Source organism: Podarcis melisellensis (assembly GCF_964234715.1).
Source record: "Podarcis melisellensis genome assembly, chromosome: 12".
Classification (NCBI taxonomy): Eukaryota; Metazoa; Chordata; class Lepidosauria; order Squamata; family Lacertidae; genus Podarcis; species Podarcis melisellensis.
This window is the reverse complement of record NC_138544.1, coordinates 46,032,375-46,051,519: the sequence shown is the minus strand read 5'-3', so window position 1 is coordinate 46,051,519 and position 19,145 is coordinate 46,032,375. Positions and strand designations below refer to the sequence as shown.

The 19,145-nt window shown below is 45.3% G+C and overlaps 1 protein-coding gene across 7 annotated transcripts in view; it reads right to left on the bottom strand.

Annotated features, from left to right (window-relative positions):
• ADARB2 (adenosine deaminase RNA specific B2 (inactive)) overlaps window positions 1-19,145 on the bottom strand; it is a 363,889-nt gene that overhangs the window by 108,674 nt on the left and 236,070 nt on the right. For 5 of the 7 annotated variants that reach the window (XM_081931677.1, XM_081931678.1, XM_081931680.1 and 2 more), the window contains one exon: window positions 10,816-10,902. The exons of the other annotated variants lie outside the window; for them this stretch is intronic. In XM_081931677.1, coding sequence (XP_081787803.1) covers window positions 10,816-10,902 — 87 coding nt within the window. The remainder of the gene's footprint in view (window positions 1-10,815; window positions 10,903-19,145) is intronic. 7 annotated transcript variants of the gene reach the window in all.

The window sequence follows — 19,145 nt, the reverse complement described above, 5'->3', positions numbered from 1 at the left end:
AGTGATGAGAGATTTTTTCCCTCCCTCTCTTGGGAGGGAAATATTGGAGCCATCTAGTGAAGCTGGTGGGGTATTCAGGTCAGACAAAAGGAAGGACTCCTTCACATAGCACATAGTTGTCATAGAACAGGCACCCCAAACTTGGCCCTCCAGATGTTTTGGGACTACAATTCCCATCATCCTTGACCACTAGTCCTGTTAGTTAGGGATGATGGGAGTTGTAGTCCCAAAACATCTGGAGGGCTGAGTTTGGGAATGCCTGTCATAGAATCATATAGAGTTAGGAGGGACCCTGAGAATCATTTAGTACAGCCGACTGAAATGCAAGAAACTTTTGCCCAACATGGGGCTTGAACCCATGACCATGAGATTAGGAGTCTCATGCTCTACCAACTGAACTATGCTCCCATAGTTAAGCTATGGAAGTCACTACCACATGGTAAGATAAGGCTATTAAGTGTCTATGAAAATAAGGCTACTAAGACTCCTCTGAGTACCAGTTGCTTGGAAACAACAGTGGGCGAGGGCTGATGCTTTCACACCTTGCTTGTGGGCTTCCTATAGGAATCTGGTAGACTACTGCAGGAAGGAGGATTCTGGACTGGGCAGGCCTTTGCTTTGATCCATCAGGCTCTTCTGTTCTTACAGACTTCACACTGCAGCCATTTTAAATCACTCCACATGGTCACCTAATGAGCTCCATGCTTCAGTGCAGTAGTCTCCAATGTGGTGTCCTCTAGATGTTTAGGTCTGTGATGACCACGATTGATGGTAGATGGAGTCCAAAATATCTGGAGGGCATCAGGTTGGCGAAGGCTGCTTTAGTGTGATTTGAACCTGGATTTTCCTAGTTCTTCCTAGTACACCGCACTAACTCTGAATTTATTAACTTTGAATCTCCTGGCCTTTGGGGCTGATTTGGAAAATGCACTGCTTAAAAAACGAAGAACAACCAGCCCAATGTACCTTCACAGGGATGATGTATTTCTTTCTACACTAACTTTAAACGCACAGTCTTCCACCAACCACACACACATATGGATGCAACCTATTTTGTTCCCAGACATATTTGTCTACAGGAAAGCAGGGCAGGTCCTGAAATTCATATCTCTCCCCTCTCTTCATCTAATAGGTTTTTACAGACTCAATTATTGTACATAATGATATTGAAGCTGGAAAGCATGGAGAGAAAGATAGTTCTTGTTTCACACTCTGTTCAGGTTTGAAAATAATTTGTATTGATTCTGCACCACTGAATAAGAAAACACAGGGGGTTATTTGTATTTATAATTCATATTGCCTTTTCCAGACTCTGTTCCCCCCCAACTTACTTTCATGACGCTGGTTGCATGGCTTTGTGAACATAAAAAAGTATTCTTAGGCCTCCATATGCATTCATGAACACACAGAGTAACCACTTCTGATAATGTAAAGTAAATAATTCCCTTTGAGATTGGAAAGTTTTCTCACTGCTCTTGCTTCAAATCTGTGCAGAGTAATATCCCCTTGTGATTGTAGAAAGATCTGCCCAAACTTGCTCTTTACTATTTATAAGGCGTTTTGTAGGGTTTAAATCAGCCCACAGAATCAGGCCTTGCAAAATGACTTGTGCATAGTGCAATGACGTGTAGCCATGTGCTGTTTACTATCATGTGTAAACAAAAGCCATGGGTTGCAGGCAGCAAACACATCGCAATTCCTCCTGCAATAGCTGCATGCAGTCCCAATGTGCAAACACCTCTCACATCCCCCCCCCAACAGGTTGAAGTGAAAAACTGGGACACGAGTCTTCCAGGACCATGCTCCCCTGCAAGTCACGTGACCTGTGCGAGATTGCAGCCCCAAAGAAAGCTCATTTTCCTGGGTGAGATTGCATGCTCTCATGTGAAAAAATGGGGTATGCTCTTATAAGAACATGAAAAGGACCTGTTGGACGAGGCCAATGGCCCATCCAGTCCAGCAGTGGCCAACCAGGTGCCCATGCGTGAGGCTACCCACTTTTATCCCCAGGGAGCGGACCTGAATGAAGTACTCATGGGGACCCAGTCAGATTCACCCCAACCCTCCAGGCCCGCCTGCCATTGGTTAATCTGGCAGACGGGCTTGATTCAAACTTTTTCCACCAGATGGAGAGGGCTGTTACATGTCCCTCCAGCTGGAGGACCAAATGTTGAGATTTCCATGGTGGCAGGCTGGCCCCATTCTGCAACCTCATGTTACAGGAAGGTAAGCGGTATTGCCAGCAACTGGCCTTCAGAGGCGAACTGCCTCTGCCAGTGGATGTCAAAAATAGCCATCGCAAGATGCTTGCATCTCCCTCATTACTGACTTTCAGGAGGTATTTGTTTTAATTTGTTATCGACTTCTGAAAATAAAATGTTGCTATTGACTGCTAAAATGGTTTTATTGCCTTTTCAAAACTATTATTCTGGTTGTTAGCTGCCTTGGGTAGTCTCTTTAGAAAGGAGGAATATACATGGGGTTGATCGATTTGATTTGATTGATTGATCTGAGCCTGAGATTGGACTATGCTGCTGCTATCAGGAGACTGAGCAGAAGAATGTGACTGTAGCCTCCACAACAAGGAACTGGATGCCTAAATCTCAACTTGAGAAGAAAACTAAGGCTGAATAATAATAATAATAATAATAATAATAATAATAATAATAAATAATTTATACCCCGCCCATCTGGCTGGGTTTCCCCAGCCACTTTGGGTGGCTTCCTACAGAATATTAAAATACAATGGTCTATTAAACATTAAAAGCTTCCCTAAACACACATTCAGCAAGATGAGGTAGTAGAACGAACTATACCATTTCAGGTAATGGTTAGGGAGCATCATTTTCTGACTTGCTCCACATTGTAACAAGACAAAGCAAATTCCTCTGTGTAAACAGAAAAAAAGCCCAGTTGAGGCAATAGTTTCTTTACCAGTTTTTACCAGTTTTCTTCTGGCAGTCTCTTTATCCCTATTTTACCAGTTTTCTTCTGGCAGGGAACATTTTAATGTGGGAGAGCATTTTTTTTAAAGGACCTCTCCCCCTCCCCCGAAATCTGAAGTGGTACAGTTTGTTTTACCACTCAGGACTTGATCTCATTTTACCAGATATATAGACCAGGTCTATCATTTCATGTTCGACTGCAGAAATGTTTTGTCCCTTCATCTTGGTTTTATTTCATTTAGCAGCAGGAGACTGAGCCAACAGTGAAATGTATTTAGCTGTGCATTTGTGAAATTTCATCTTAGGTGCCTCTGTTATTGCTCTCTCGTATTATTCTTCTGTCACTGAGGCATATTCCTCCTAGGTGTCTCTATTCTTTTTCTATTATTTTCTCTCTCCCCCTCTCTCTCACTCATGCACCTCCCCATTCAATTCCCGTTTCTGGTCATTATGCATGGTGGTGTTAACCCGTGGATCATGAAGTGCTATTGAGGACTATTTATAATGTGCCACTAACAATGACGTTGCCTTTGTCTCTGGGTCACAAGGGTTCAGGAGAACCAGCCACCCGACACTCCATGCTACATCTGAAGCGATATTATTGTGCCTCTCAAAGGTTATTCTGCTGCCAGGCAGCGTGAACTTTGGGGGAGGAAAAGAAAACAAAGGAGTGGTGATCGCTTCGTTATAAATATCTGCAAGCAGCACATTCCAGGTAGCCTCCCTTGCAAAGGATAAGGGGGTCCTTCGGAAACATGCACCCATTTTACAAAACAACAACAGAGAAAGGTGTGTGTGTGTTTTGCTACAAAATCTTCTCCATTTTGCAAATGTGTACCACAAACTCACCCACCCACCACACCTAGTCTAATGGTTATAATAGAATGCTTCTCTCAAGCCCAGTTTCTGGTGGGGGGAATTTAGGAGGAGGGGATCCTCTTGGCAGCAGAGAAGGCATGTATGGGCAGAAGTGCACCCACATGGGCACCATATTGGCGGCCCCCGCAACACAGCTTTGTGATGCCTTAAAGATGAACAGATATATGCTGGCACAAGCTTCTATGGGCAGGACACTTCACCAGATGCACAAAACGCTATCCTCAGTTGGCAGGCACAGTGGCGTAGCGTGGGGGGTGCAGGGGGGGCCGGCCGCACCGGGCGCAACATCTGGGGGTTAGGGTTAGGGGGTGCAAATCCATGGGTTAGGGGGCGCAAATTACTTGCCTTGCCCCGGGTGATGACAACCCACGCTACGCCACTGTGCCCAGGCATTATAGAAATAGAGCTATTTCCAGTCTGAGCAGGGCCCCAGGCATAGGAGCATTCCCATTCAAATGGTGTGTGCGCATTGCGTCATGTGATTGATTATGTGGGGCAGGGCTTACCTAGGACCCCACAATGTTTTATTCAAGTTGGCACCCCTGGCCTTAGGCAAGTGGTACTCATTCAGGTCAGAGGGAAATGAAATACAACAGGATGTGACAATTATATGGAAGCTTAAATGTATGGAATCGATGTGGGGTTGACAATAAAACAAACATCTTGGCATTTGTCAACTAATCCACACCTGTACAGTGGTACCTCAGGTTACAGATGCTTCAGGTTACAGACTCTGCTAACCCAGAAATAGTACCTTGGTTTAAGAACTTTGCTTCAGGATGAAAACAGAAATCGTGCGGCAACAACAGGAGGCCCCATTAACTAAAGTGGTGCTTCAGGTTAAGAACAGTTTCAGGTTAAGAATGGACCTCCAGAACAAATTAAGTTCTTAACCTGAGGTACCACTATACTGCAATTAAAAACCCGTTCTGTGGATTCAGGCCACAGGTGACAGAACTGAATGTCCTGGGGGGGGGGGAGCAATTTAGGCAACTCATGCCGGTGTCTCCTTCTGAAATTTCTTTGTTCAAAAATGGCCACTTTAAGTTCAGTAGCAGAACATCCTGGGAGATTGGTGCTTCCCTGCCCGCCCTCATTTCTGAATATTGCCCCTTTCTGATATCATTGTGCATCGTCACATGACAGGCTGCACCAAAGGCTCAGTACATGGGGGCCTGCACAAGTGGGGCAGCTTAAACATGCTGCACCAGCCCCCAGGCACAGCTTGCCCCCCGATTGTCCTGTGATTTACAAGCCTTCCTAGGTTTAGATTTAACATCAGGAAAAGCTTCCTAACTATAAGAGGAATTAAGCAATGAAATAAGCAGCTTAGAATCAGAGAGTCGAGAAGGATGAGAATGCTACTTAGTCCAATCCCCTCCTGCAAAGGAGAACCATTCTTATGTTGGCAGACCAAACTGTGCCCAGTCTCATCTGCGATGAGGTGCGCTGCTCCACATATTTCAAGCAAGTGTGGACAAAGCTCGGAATTGTTAGGTGAGGAAACTGGATGCCTGAGTAGATATCTGCTATGTGACCTCCCTTCCCACGGGAGGCGCATTCCTTAAGGCTCCACCAGCCTACATTGGCCATCTAGTAGCCTTGACTGGTCAACCTTCTCCAGGGGGTTGCGCTGTCTGTCAACTTCCTCCTCCTTAGCCTCATTGTTGCTCTTCTAGAACTCAGAGAGAATGATGGAGACAAAACAGGTCTTAGTTGGCTGTGCCTGCCATTGGTCCTGGCTCCATATTTCATAGGCTCTGGCTCTATCTTCCATTGGTCTTTCTGCCTTTTGCCCTACCAGTTCCAACACTCACCAGCCACCACTGACTCTTCCTTGCCACACAACTACTTCTCCCACACAAGCACCTGGCAAATGGAGAGCTGTACCTGAATGTTCTTGCTAAACATAGGTTACTCTGCATACTAGCAGTCTAATCAGAAATTGGTACCCTTTGCTCGCTTGCTTTTTTTACAGAGAAACAAAACAGATGCAAAACCAAAGAGTCATTAGCAAACTTGACTTTGGGAGTGCATTCCTTCCCAAGTCCAAGGATGGCACCGGGATATCTCCCCTTACAAGGAAAAGTCTCAGAAGCAAGTGCAAAGATTCTTTAGCTTTAGTTTCTTAGAGGCTCCATAAAGTCACTTCCACCTCCAGGAGCTGCTTTTGGATGTCAGGAAGCTGGAACGGAGTGGGTAGGTGGACAGGAAGCACAAGTGCATTCCACTTCCTGTTTACATTCCAGGAAGTGAAAAATGTATGAAATGAAGATGTGAAAATTGAACTCTGTTTCTCCTGCCTCTCCATAGCTTTTGCAAAACCATGCCTGCTGGAAAAGCAAATATTAATCTTGAAGAAACTGCGCAATAGGTGGGTCTAGTCAATTAGGGGAGTGGGGTACTGCCCCACCAACTTCCTTTTGCTCTCAGCCAACCCCCACCTGCCTGCCAACTTCCTTAGAACCATTCCAGGGGGTGACAGTGCCTGTCAGACCCCTCCTCCTTAGTCTCAGTATTGCCACCAGAGTTGGTTCTGCTGGTTGTTGGCTCTCACTCCACCTACTTTCTGACCACCCGTCAGCACTGGTGCAATATCTGTATGCGTGTCTTAGTTGATGAAAGGAGACAAAACCCCAGCATGCTAGATGCTCCAAAAAGGACATTTTTATGTTAAAGGGTGGCATGTGAATTTCCTGCCTTTGGAGATCTAGTGGAAGGAGCTGCATGGATTGGAAGGAAGACCTCAAAGGTATATTTGCAAGTTGCATGAATTGAAATGACACCCTGAAGGCCTGGCATAAAAAGAGAGACATCCTTAGTATTTCCCTTATGAAAATGTCCTTGCAACATTTCCATGTGTCCCAAAGAAGTCAATTTGGGGAGCTGGGTTTTGTTTTTACCAGTACAGTGGTACCTCGGGTTAAGTACTTAATTCGTTCTGGAGGTCCATACTCGTAATGGTTCTAGGGGTTGCTTGTGCATAAGTTGTCGCCACTCCTGGCTAGGTTACCTGGGTGAACCCTTTCTGTCTGGACAGCCTCTCACCCGTGGCTGTCTCAATGGCTGGCAGAATCCGTCAGTGGGCGTTTCTTGAACTTCTTCCAGCAAAGAAGTTCTTTGACGCCTAGTCTCCTCCTACTCTCCCTGCGCGGAAGTCTTCTGCGCAGGCAGGGTGTGGGCAGCGGAGGACCCGTGCTCTCCCCGCTGGTCTCCGGCGAGAAGTCCTGGAGCCCCCTTGCTGATTCCCCCTTCTGCCCCCCTTCTCCACTGGTGCTACGCTGATTTCCTTCCCCAGCAGATGGGCTGCCTCTCTCCCTACTGGGACCCTCTCCGGCATCCCTCTGGAGCCTTCCCTCTGCCTCTGGCTCCGATGGCAGTTCCCTGACAATACTTAACCTGAAACTGTTCTTAACCTGAAGCACCACTTTAGCTAATGGGGCCTCCTGCTGCTGCCGCGCCGCCGGAGCACGATTTCTTTTCTCATCCTGAAGCAAAGTTCTTAACCTGAAGCACTATTTCTGGGTTAGCAGAGTCTGTAACCTGAAGCGTATGTAACCTGAAGTGTATGTAACCTGAGGTACCACTGTACCTGCCCTACAGCTTTTGTTCTCAGAAGTATTATAGTGAAGCACTGAACTGCGGTGTTGGCTGTTCAGCTTAAACAGCTGCTATTCACGCATCATTATCAGGCTGAAACCTAGACCACAGACACTTCTTTTAGGGCACCCATGAAAGTATCTGTAATCATTTAGGTTCACTGCACTCATAATGCAGACTGGCTTTGTCAGATTGCTGCCAGTGGATTCAAAAAGGCGAATATAGAGACCCTTCATTTCGTGCTGCCAGCTTGCCAATATTTCTCTCTTTCTCTTTGCCCTTCTTGCACAGAGCGGGCTATTTGCTGCCCATCTGCATCACGTTGAGGACAGAGGGGAAAAGGTTTCACCTCCATCACTTTTTGACATACTGTTGGAAAGAACAAATTTCACTGGAAAGGCAATCTTTGGAAGTTCATGATCACGACAGGACTGGGCTGCAACCCAGCAGCTATATCATATTACCAGAGATGCTGCTGGGTCTGATGAGACTTCTTTATTTTTATTTTTTTTAAAAAAGCTTTTGCTGGGGATCAGTTGAATAAATGCAGATCTCGGGTCCTGCTTCCAGGATGCTAAATATGTACTCATACACTGAAGATGAATAATGTGCAGTTGTGAACACAGATGTCCACATGCAAGCATCTTCCAAGGCAAGATGCAACATCTATATCTGTCCACCTGGCAGACCTACAGGAGTTTGTGATAACAAAGATGAACATATTCATGGCAATGGGAATATCCACCTGTCATCGTCCCCCCTGCCCACCATTGCCCAGTCAAGACAACGGTATCAAGTTTATCAAGCCCCCACAATCCATGACAAGTGGCAAAGACATGTTCTCAGATTCAGTTTCAGCTGTTCATCTGCAATTGATCAAACATGGGTTGGGAACTCTTTGGAGAAAAGCGGTTGGGCATCAGGGCGCTTTTGTTGGGAACTTTGTTCCCAAAGTCAAGCAGCTTTGATCAGATGGTGAAAGTACCTGAGACCCCACCACCAGCAGCATCACCACCAACCCTGAGAAATTTACTGGTCCTGAAGATCCTTCAGCCTGCCAGCTGCAGCACCAGAATCCTGCAGGCCAGTTGCCTGGGCTCTTGACTGGATCCCAAAACCTGTTCATCACCCCCACAAAAGCAGAAGTGGGAAGGAGCTGGAAACTTCAGAGCTGCTCATGAAATGGTGAGCTAGCCTCATGTGGCTACCTGTCCCAGGAGGAAGCAGGGGAAGCCTGCTTGAGAACCAGGAAAGACCAGAGCCTCCAGCTCCCCTGGACAATGGGGCAAACTCCAGCATCCCAGCTACCAGCTTCTGTTTGTGATAAGCCAGCTGACAGGTTCTTTCATACCTGCCACTTTTTCAGATCCAGGAGACTGGGTAGCAGAACAGGTGAGCTTCCGAGGGAAATGAGAGGGGCAAATGAGAAAGTCACAAAGCTCTCTCCTGCACACATCAGAGCACCCTGTTGCTGCTGTTCTGCATAATGAAGGAAGCGTTGGCCAGGAAAGGTGTAGTTAGTTGCAGCCTTAGGCATACAGAGTCTTGGATTTGTGTGTGAGGCTTCAGAATAGAAAAAGGGATTACTAACATCACAGGGACAAATTTATTCACCCATAATTTCTAAGGGGACAGCCCTTCATAGTTTCCAGCTGGTAAAAAGAGCCATCTGGCAGCTGATGCTGAAATAAACAGAAGTGCATCGTTTGATCGGAGCACGTCTCCCCTCTTCCCCCAAATCCACCAACATGTTACAACAAAAAGGTAAGATGACACTTACAAATTAATGTCTGGGCTGGTGAATATGATAATGTGCCACACACTCCCCACCTGGTTCCACTTTCTCTTCATTATTCAATTTTTCTTTCTATCTAATGTGACTTATCTTAGCCTCATATTCCAGCAGTCACTGGCAGAGGGCATGACAATGTTCTGGATGCATTGAAATAGGTGCCAGAGAACAGACAGGGAATTGTTTTGCGCATCCTCTTCTCCACTGGGGGCATCACTAGCGGGTGGCTCAGGGGGTCCTGGTTCTTTTGCATTGGGTCTTGGAATTCCTGCCTCTCACCCTCTTAATAGAGAAACTTAATAGGAGGAATTCACTACAGCGCTAAGTTAGCCCCTTAGCAGTGCACTTGTTTTGCTAATGGAACGGCTTGAGTAAGAGAATGTGCACAGACTTCCAAACAGAATGGGCTTGTGTGTCAATACCGCTGGTGCCAGTGAATGTGGCAGGACAAGTACAGTGTATAAATCAATTGCCAATTCTCTTTTCTTTCTCTGTTGGTTACAGAGGCCCAACTGGCCTCCACTAGGAGTTGGGTATTTGGTGTCATCTCTTGAAGACTTTTCTTTATGCCAACAGGCCTGTGCAGTTGCCCAAAAGTCATTTGAATAACTGGAGGTATCCTATCTTCTCTCTCTCTCTCTCTCTCTCTCTCTCTCTCTCTCTCTCTCTCTCTCTCTCTCCATACACACACATTGTGCTCATTCAATCAGCTTTCCTGGAAGACCAGCTCCATCAGATACCTCCTACCTCTGAACTCTGCCAGCTGGCATTATAAGAACAACTGTTTAAGAATGGGTGCCTGACTTGGATTTCTTCCTCTTCCCTCCCTTTCCCTTGTGTGCCATGTTTTCTTAGATAGTAAGCCTTCGGGCTGGGACTGTAATTGGCTGCATGTAAGCCACTCCAGGAGTCTTTATGGCAGGGGGGAAAAACCATGGGTACAAATGCTCTAAATAATAATCATTACACACAGAGAGAGAAGCACACACAAAATATAATATAAATATAATACAATTTATAAAACAAACATAATACTGTATATAATATATACACTTCCCATGAGTATAAATTTATGCATACCCATCATCCTCAATAATTTCTAACTTTATCATGAATAGCCTCTTATCATAAAATGTTTCATTATAACCATAAGAAGAATCTTTTAGGTTTTATCTATTGCCAGATATAGAGCTATCAATTCTTATTCATCTGTTTACTGAAAGGTGTCAGATTCCCAGTTGCAAAGCTTTCTGTAAACAAGCACTATGTGATGAATCCAAAAGACAACATGCCAGGATGCCATAGGTCAGAACCCAATAGGGAAAGAGGATGAAGAACCACAATCCCTTGTTATTGGGTGCCCCATGCAACCAGGGATACACGAGGACCACAAAATACCAGGGCAATGTCACTTTGATATTCTCCGTCCTGATTTTCTCCTTGGCTGAAATGGTAGTTTGGATGGGCTCTTAGATGACACACATTACCCAAAATGCGTTTTGTTTTTTAAAAATCTGTACTCAGCCACATACACATATGATACAGAACTTCCTATTGGCTCTACTATTCACCTCAATATGAAGAAGAGAAACTGCTTACTTAAATTGTCTTCGTCTTCCATATTTGCTGCACCAGGACTTAAATACTTGAAGGGTGCGATGAAAGTTGACAAAATGCTTACTTTTTCTGTAACGAGAGGAGGGGGGGGGGAAGAGTACATACGTATGAAATGTGTGTCAACCTAGTTCCAACATGCTGTGCTCTGATCCCTTGCTGCTCTTGTCCACCCCCCTTTCCCCTTTCTACCTTGACCTCCCAAACCATAGATCACTTGCACTGCTGTCTTCACCAAATGCTACGTTGGGATGGTAAGCTCTTAAGAAGCCAGGAACCCTTCATTTTCTGCTTAAGCATAACTGGGGGCTGGGCTCCCGCTAACATCACTTGCCACTCTCCACTGCCATAGAACTTTCTAACCTCCCCAGCTTAGACCTTCCCGTTCGCTACCTCATGCTGTCATTGCAGCCAAGTAGGAAGAAGAATTTGCCCAGCAGAAGGAACAATGTGAGAAGGGGGCCAAAAGCAGTGGCTTGGGGATCTTCTGCCACCTTACTCAGGTTGACTTTTCATCTTAACTGGTTGCAGCAGCAGCAGCAGCAACAGCAGACTACCAGGCTAGCCAGCCGATCTTTTTGGCTGTCTTCCTCTTCCCTATGCTCCTCCTGGGCTAACTTATCATTCTAATCAATGGTGGCGGCAGAAGATCTTCAAGCTGGCCAGGGAGGAGGAAGGTGAAGGGTAATGTTGCTGACCAGCCTGAGGATCTGGATTCCAGGGTCAAAGGCTCTGGGGCTGGCAGGGAGGGGAACCAGTTGAACAGGTGGTCTGCTGCAGCCTGTTCTAGCTGTTCTTCTGCAAGCAACAAACCCACCCACCACATTGTAGTTCACAGTGCCAACTGTGAACAAGCAAACTGTGGCATGACAACAATCTTACATTTTTATTATATGTATAATTTGAAGTGCCATTGGTACTGTAAAGAATAACTGCCCATGGCTAGACACCGTGGGACTTCTGCATTTCTCCAACTTCTCTTTTGATTTTTCTCTGTTTTAGACAGGACCTTTATATATGCAGAGCTCCCCAGAGGAAACCTGTTAGGATTTGCTGTTGGATCAATCAGCTCACCTCTGTGTCCCTTTATAGATTGCTTCCACCACCTTATGCCCCAATTCCTTCCTTCCACTGGGTGGATGCTATTAATCCCATTAGCACATGACCCTAGTGCAGCATACGCTGCATGTTAAGAATTACCCATATTTGTACTTCAATAGAAAGTGCTTGCTTGAGACTGTAGGAGTCTTCATTCATATATTAGTTTAAGCAATGCACTAATCCTTTTCCATGGAGAGAACAAAGCTGAAGGAAAGTCTCCCTAGCATGCAGCAAGGCGTTATGCCCATGCACCTTACAAAGTCAGCAGCTCAGTTCTGCCGTAATGCCAAGCCATGCTTGGCACTAAGAGAACAAGCCTGGAAAGAGCCTCAGGCTTTTGTCTGACTCCTTTCTTCCCCCACGTGCCCCAAAATCCCTTCCTTTCTTAGCTCTGTGGAAAAAGCCATGCGATGTGGAGAGTGTGTGGCTGGGATCATGGAGTCCCGATCCCCCTGTTGCATCGCCATTGGAGGTTGAAAGTCTGCAACAGGCTCCCTTTATGGTTTTAAATCATGGTTATCCAGGGTTCCCAATTGCATGGGGTTGAGCTAGCATTTCCCTGCTCTCCCCACATGCAGTTATCACCATGTGACGGCTGTAACACTTGAATAGAGCCCATGTTTGCAGCCAAGTATCATTTGTAATGAAAGATTAACTTCCTCTGTGGCTCTGTTCAGATGTAATGGTACGCCATGGTTTGGCGCTATACAGCTGGAAGGAGCCTAAAAGCTCACACATTATTCCCTCCTCTGCTCATGCTTCCTCAACCAGCCCTCCAGATGTTTGAGACTACAATTCCCATCATCCCTGACCACTGGTCCCGCTAGCTAGGGATCATGGGAGTTGTAGGCCAAAAATATCTGGAGGGCCGAGGTTGAGGAAGCCTGTTCTACAATTACTTTCCCTGCCCTGACACTTGCTGGAGGAAAACCGTAGTTTTGCCATCACACTGAAGTGGTAAAACCATGTTTGTGCTTTCCATGAAAACCAGAACTGTGAATCAGGGTAGTTCAAGAAACAAAATAAGTGGGGACACTCTATAGCCTTACGGCACCCCCACCCCCTGACCACATTCACTGAAGTGGGAGCTAGACCATGTCTGCTAGCCCAGCTCTCACCTTTGCATGTACAACAGACCCCCTATGTGATTGGGGTTCCTGGCATTATGTATGTATAGAAGTCCCTTTCAGAACTTCTACTAAACTGGCATAGGTTGGGGTGGGGAGCTAGTGAGTAGGGCCCCACTCCTAATGCATGGGCAAAGAAATATCTGCCTAGGCCTGCTTTTCATGGGTTATTCTCTGCCCCACATTGCCCTTGACTAGGGATGGGGAAGAAATTCAACTCAGTTCGCATTCATTGGCAAACCTATGCAATTCACACTTTCCCAAAACCATACATGAAGTGAAGCATAGTGAAAACACAGTAAAACATTGAAATTTTTCTCCAGCCAAGAAATGCACTTCCAGTGGTAATTTGTGCACAGAGATGCAGATATTAGCAAAAAAATGCACATGATATGTATATTAGGAGGAAATTTGCACTAAATCCTGCTGAATTTTCATGAGGAACTTAAAAATAAATAAATCCACAAATTGATGTGGGAATGTGGAAAACTGAACTTAAAAGTGAAACGAGAACCAGAGAGAATGTGAGAGATTCACTTATCCCTAACCTTCCCCATTCCCCCCACTTGTGATCTTTCTCCACTTCGATTTACACCTTGTTCCTTTGACTGTCCTCTAAATCGACTGATAAGGAAGGTCAGGCCTAACAGCAAGCAGCTAACCCCGTGCCCAGTGCCCAGTCTTTAAAAATGGAGAACGCAGTCAGAATGCTAACTGCGATGGAATCAGACATTCAGTGAAACTGAACAAAGTTGAAGAACTTTGCACCTATGCAACCCTCCCCTCCCCCTTGCCCCCATCAGATTACGTGCTGAGGTATCACAACCTCCCTTAAATCCTCGCAGCCTGCTGCTTGCAATGCCTCTGTCTCTACTTTTGAAACAGCCGTGAGATCGAAACGAGAAGATTAATTTTTGTCTCATGTAAAAAATGTACTCCCAGTTTAGGCAAGGCTGCGGCTAGGTCAATAAAAGACGACAAAAGTGATTGTTTAGTATTTGATCCCAACGGTTTACAAATGGAAGATTCACTGCATCTGGGAGAAGTGGGCGAATGAAAATATTTGTGGAAGATTTGTGGAGGGAGGGTTCCCTTGAGCGAGGGATCTGAGGGAAGAAAAATTGCCCTGTGGACTCAGTGCAGACAAATTATGGGCTCTGTGGAGAACAACGAGAGAGAGGAGGAAAGATCAAGGCTGGAAAAATATGAGAAATGGAGAGAGCCAAAATGGACAGATCTGTCAATTCCTCATAAGGACCAGAATAAAAATATATCTTGGTTCAGTGAGTGTATATATTTGCTGTGTCTGTGTTCATCAAAAGTCAGGCCCCTTAATCCATTTCATACAGCAACATGTTCATGAGCCACAAAGGAGAAGCACCCATTTCCATTCACACACCATGCAGTTTAACCTGACGATGGCCGTTTCCAGGCATTCTTGCTTGCAATAAAATCCAGTCTCTTAAGCACATTGCAACGAAGCTTAAACAGCCCTTTCTGCAATATTTATGCTCCTTTTTGTGCTTCATTACTGTGGCAAACAGCTTCCCATGCTCAGAAAGAGTAGCAGAAGAGCCAAGCTCTTGACCTTTCTGTTCCTGACAGTGACGTTTATCTTGCTTGCTGGATAATTTCCTTCGTTTATCCCCAATTTCCTCTATTCTGCCCAAGCTCCTCCTTTCATCTACTCCTCCAGCCATGTTTGGCATTTCCTATAATTCTGCCCCCCTAGACTTCTTCCTCTGTGGCTCATGTGCTCATGTAACTAATTTAATTTTCCCATGTGGCGGAGAGGGAGTACAGATGATGTCTCCACGTGTTGGAAATAACAGAGATTTTGATGTAGTCCAACCGGCTGCAATGCAGGAATCATAGCTAAATCACATGTGGTTGGTTGTTAGGCCTCACATGCTAGCTTTGCCCCTGTTGCTGGTAGATCTTGACAGCCTCCAAGGCTCACATATTAGGGGCTGCCTGGACATAGCAATGCTCATGCACAGAGCTCCTGCATTTGAGAGGAGGATTGTAGGGATGATGGGAGTTGTAGTCCAAAACATCTGGAAGGCAGCAGCTTAGCAATATTGTTAATTGACCCCTGATTCGAGGAAATCAATGGAAATTTCATCATTTTCTTGCCCAAATCCTCATAAATCCTCATGTGGCATGCTCTTTGTTGCATGGATGTTAATGAGGACTATTAATAATTGTGTTTTAAAACGTTTTCTGACTATGTAGCAAGGATTAGACAGATGGTCACTGGTCGCTTGCCACATCAGCATTAATGATGTTTTACTGAATTGCTTCCATTATCATTCTATTCTAATTGATTCCTCTAAGCTACTTTGCACATTGGTGATTTTTTTTTTTTAAAGTGGGATTGTTTTAAACAAGGGTATCGGTGGGGGGAGGGGAGACATCCTACCATTTTGCAAATCTTGCAGGATTCCAGGTTACTGAATGAGGAGCCTTATCTCTCAGCCATCCTGCTTTTCTACATATCCAAAGTGGCTAACAACCTGCTTAAAAAACCTGTCGCTAATACACAATAGACTTACAGAATAGCAAACTCACCAATGGCAGCAGTGGAACCGTTAAAGTTTGACAAGAACAGTCACATGCTGGGTGATGAGCACTCATCTGTAGGCAAGAATAGGAGGATCCTACCAGAATCTCCCCAGGAAGGATATTGCAGTTTTGGTAGCACAACAGAAAAGGCTTTGCCAGAAACAGCTGTTGGGGGGGGGCCTGTGGTCTCAACCTCCCAACTGTAGCATCACTCCTGTTTATTTGGGGTTATGCAGGGCAGCAGCGAGGTCCAGGGATGATGATAACAACAACAACAACAACAACAACAACACAGTGGATGCTCGGGTTGAGAACGTGATCCGTGCGGGAAGCACATGCACAACCCACAGAGTTCACAACCCACAGTGCTGCATCTGTGCATGTGCGGGTTGTGATTCAGCACTTCTGCACATGCGCCGAAACCCGGAAGTAACCCATTCCGGTACTTCCAAGTTTGCCATGGTGCGCAACCCGAAATCGTGCAACTCGAAGCATCTGTAACCCGAGGTATGACTGTAATAATAATAATAATAATAATAATAATAATAATAATAATTTATTTATACCCCATCCATCTGGCTGGGTTTCCCCAGCCACTCTGGGCAGCTTCCAACTAAGTATTCAAATACAGTGATCTGTTAAACATTAAGCACTTCCCTAAACAGGCACGAGCAAAACCTATTCAGCATTCTTGTCAGCACATCCACACAACCCAGTTCCAGGTTTATCCCTTTGGCTGCCCCTGGTTTTGTCTCTTATTCCCACTTGCAAGGCCTCTGTCAGCAGTGGGACGTAGTACAAGGGACCCAAAGCCAATCTTAAGGACCGATTCTTAAAGAAGACAACAATCATTAATTAAAAAGGCTGGCTGATGGAGGGACCTCCGCCCTCTCCCCTTTTAACATTTCTATTGCACAAATTCCTGCACCGATTAAGTCTATAAGCCATGGCTCATCCCCCAAAGTATATTTTTTGAAAGTGCCAAAGTAAAAGGAGGATCCGTGCGTTAAAAGACTCGGGAGAAAACATGTTATTTGTTGACTGCCAATACAGTCCAAGCCAAACCACTGAGAAACGCATCATATGGCGTAATCCTCACTCTTGGAGATGGAGGTGCCCATAAAGTGATAATAACTCAAGGTATTTTATCTCTTTGTGTCCTCCGGCTCAGCGGGAGAAGGGAGGAAAACACTCTTGAAACCAAATTAAATAGTTTTAGATCCAATTTTAGTTGCCCAAACCAGATTTCAGATTGATTTCTGTGGAATCTAATGGAGAGCAACACACACACACACACACTGCCTCACTTACTGAAAATCCATCTCACATGCTTGGGTTTTATATATATAATACACATACCCCTTATTTTGCTATTTACTGGAAGTAATAAAAACTGAATATTTCACAATGAAACATTCCTCATTTTGTAAATGGTTGTACGTCTTTAAGGTGGTTTAGAGTGGATTGTTATGATATGCTGAAGGACTGCTAGCAAGAGATGTCTAGTCAAACACCCATTTGCATTCATTTGTGGAAACTGCTGCTAAAATAGACTTTATGTATAAATTCAGAGGGCCACTGAGAGCTCAGCATTGCACATGATATAAAGCAGTATCGTATTTTCAAATCAGGGTAGGGAACTTATAGTCCTCCAGAGGTGGTTGAACTCTGGCTCAGAGGTCCTTTATAATATCTTGAACCTTACCAGAGAAGCCTACTTGTGTTCTAATGAATAGAATCTGTATTATATTGGCTTTGTCCTGAAAGCAGCATACACGGCTAGCTAAACACCAGATTAACAATGTAATATTGATTTTTTTGTGTGTTCGTGCACTGAAAAGCTGACTTCCATCACAGTTTAAACAGCAGTGCAAGTAAAATATGTCACACACCTTAATGACCTTAAACACAAACTTTTCAAAATACTGAAAGTTTGGCTTGCCTTTTTTTTTTTTTTTGGCAGGGGTGGCACTAAGGGAGTAAAAGGCAGAGCCTTTTGAGGAAACAGGAGGCCTTCAAATGGCTGAGTGTAAGAAAGCAGGAGGTGTGAAGGTCATGGGTGGGGATGTATTGGGACAGAACAGGAAAGCAAACAGGGGACAATGCCATGGAGTGCTCTGAAGGTCAGAGGAAGCAGGAACTTGTGTTGAATCCAGAAGCAGACAGAAGGGTGGATGTTATGGCTTTTGTGTTTGTATGCAGGTGGCTGTAAACTGTCCATACAGATGCTGATGTCATGGCAAACATCAAGTGTAATCTGAGCCTAAGATAGGGTGCAGAACCTTTGGCCCTCCAGATGTTGGACTCCCAAGTCCCATCAGGCCCAGCCAACATGGCCAATAGTTGGGGTTCCCTAGAACTGGCTGCCTAAAACCAGGATGAGTCTCAAGTGAATAGCTTGAGACATCCAGTCCATTGGTCTAGGCAACAGATGGCCTACAGGCCATTGAGTTAATCACTCCTTTCTTAAAGGTAAAGGTAAAGGGACCCCTGACCATTAGGTCCAGTCATGGCTGACTCTGGGGTTGCGGTGCTCATCTCACTTTACTGGCCGAGGGAGCTGGCGTACAGCTTCTGGGTCATGTGGCAAGCATGACTAAGCCGCTTCTGGCGAACCAGAGTAGCGCACAGAAACACCGTTTACCTTCCTGCTGGAGCGCTACCTATTTATCTACTTGCACTTTGACGTGCTTTCGAACTGCTAGGTTGGCAGGAGCAGGGACCAAGCAACGGGAGCTCAGCCCGTCATGGGGATTCGAACCGCCGACCTTCTGATCGGCAAGTCCTAGACTCTGTGTTTTAACCCACAGCACAACATCCGCTGTGATATACAGCAGAGTTCTTATTGTATGCATGAGGCAGGGACTGCGGTTGTTGCCACAACATTTTGGACCTTCTCACAATCTCCTCACCTGCCTCTGCCCCAGAAATCAAGGGACTTTGATCGTCTTGGCTAGTCAAAAGTGATATCCTAAGCTCCATGTCTCTGGCGGCTGTTGTTGAGCTTCCCACTGATTTGTAGGCTGTGCAGCAAGAGCTGACTCATTGCTGTTTGTCTTTTATGTACTGCCTCTGAAAGGTACAGTAAGTGATTAGTGATTAAAGGCTCTCTGTTTAATCCTGTATCTACTACAGACTGGGGGAGGTATGACCTTCTTCTCTTGTACTTTTGCAATAATGCATATTTAACCCTAATCCTCTCCTGGCCTCTGCTTTATGCCATGAGTTGATCTTTTGCTGCTCATTCTGCTTCTGGATTCTCTTAAAAGGGCAAAATGTTAAATGGCTTTGCTGGTGCATTCTTAAAAGGAAGTGATTGCGGTGGCATGCTAATCTATTTAAGAGGGGCGAGGGCAGGCTAACAATGGCTTGACTTTAGCTGTTAATACTAGAAATGGGCATGTGGGGAAACTGGCCCTTGAGGAGCAGGAGTGATATGGAACGGGAGACCCTTGTACTGAATTCAATCTTGCTTCTGTATGGATAGCCAGTTCACAGGACTGAGTCTCCCCCCCCATGTGA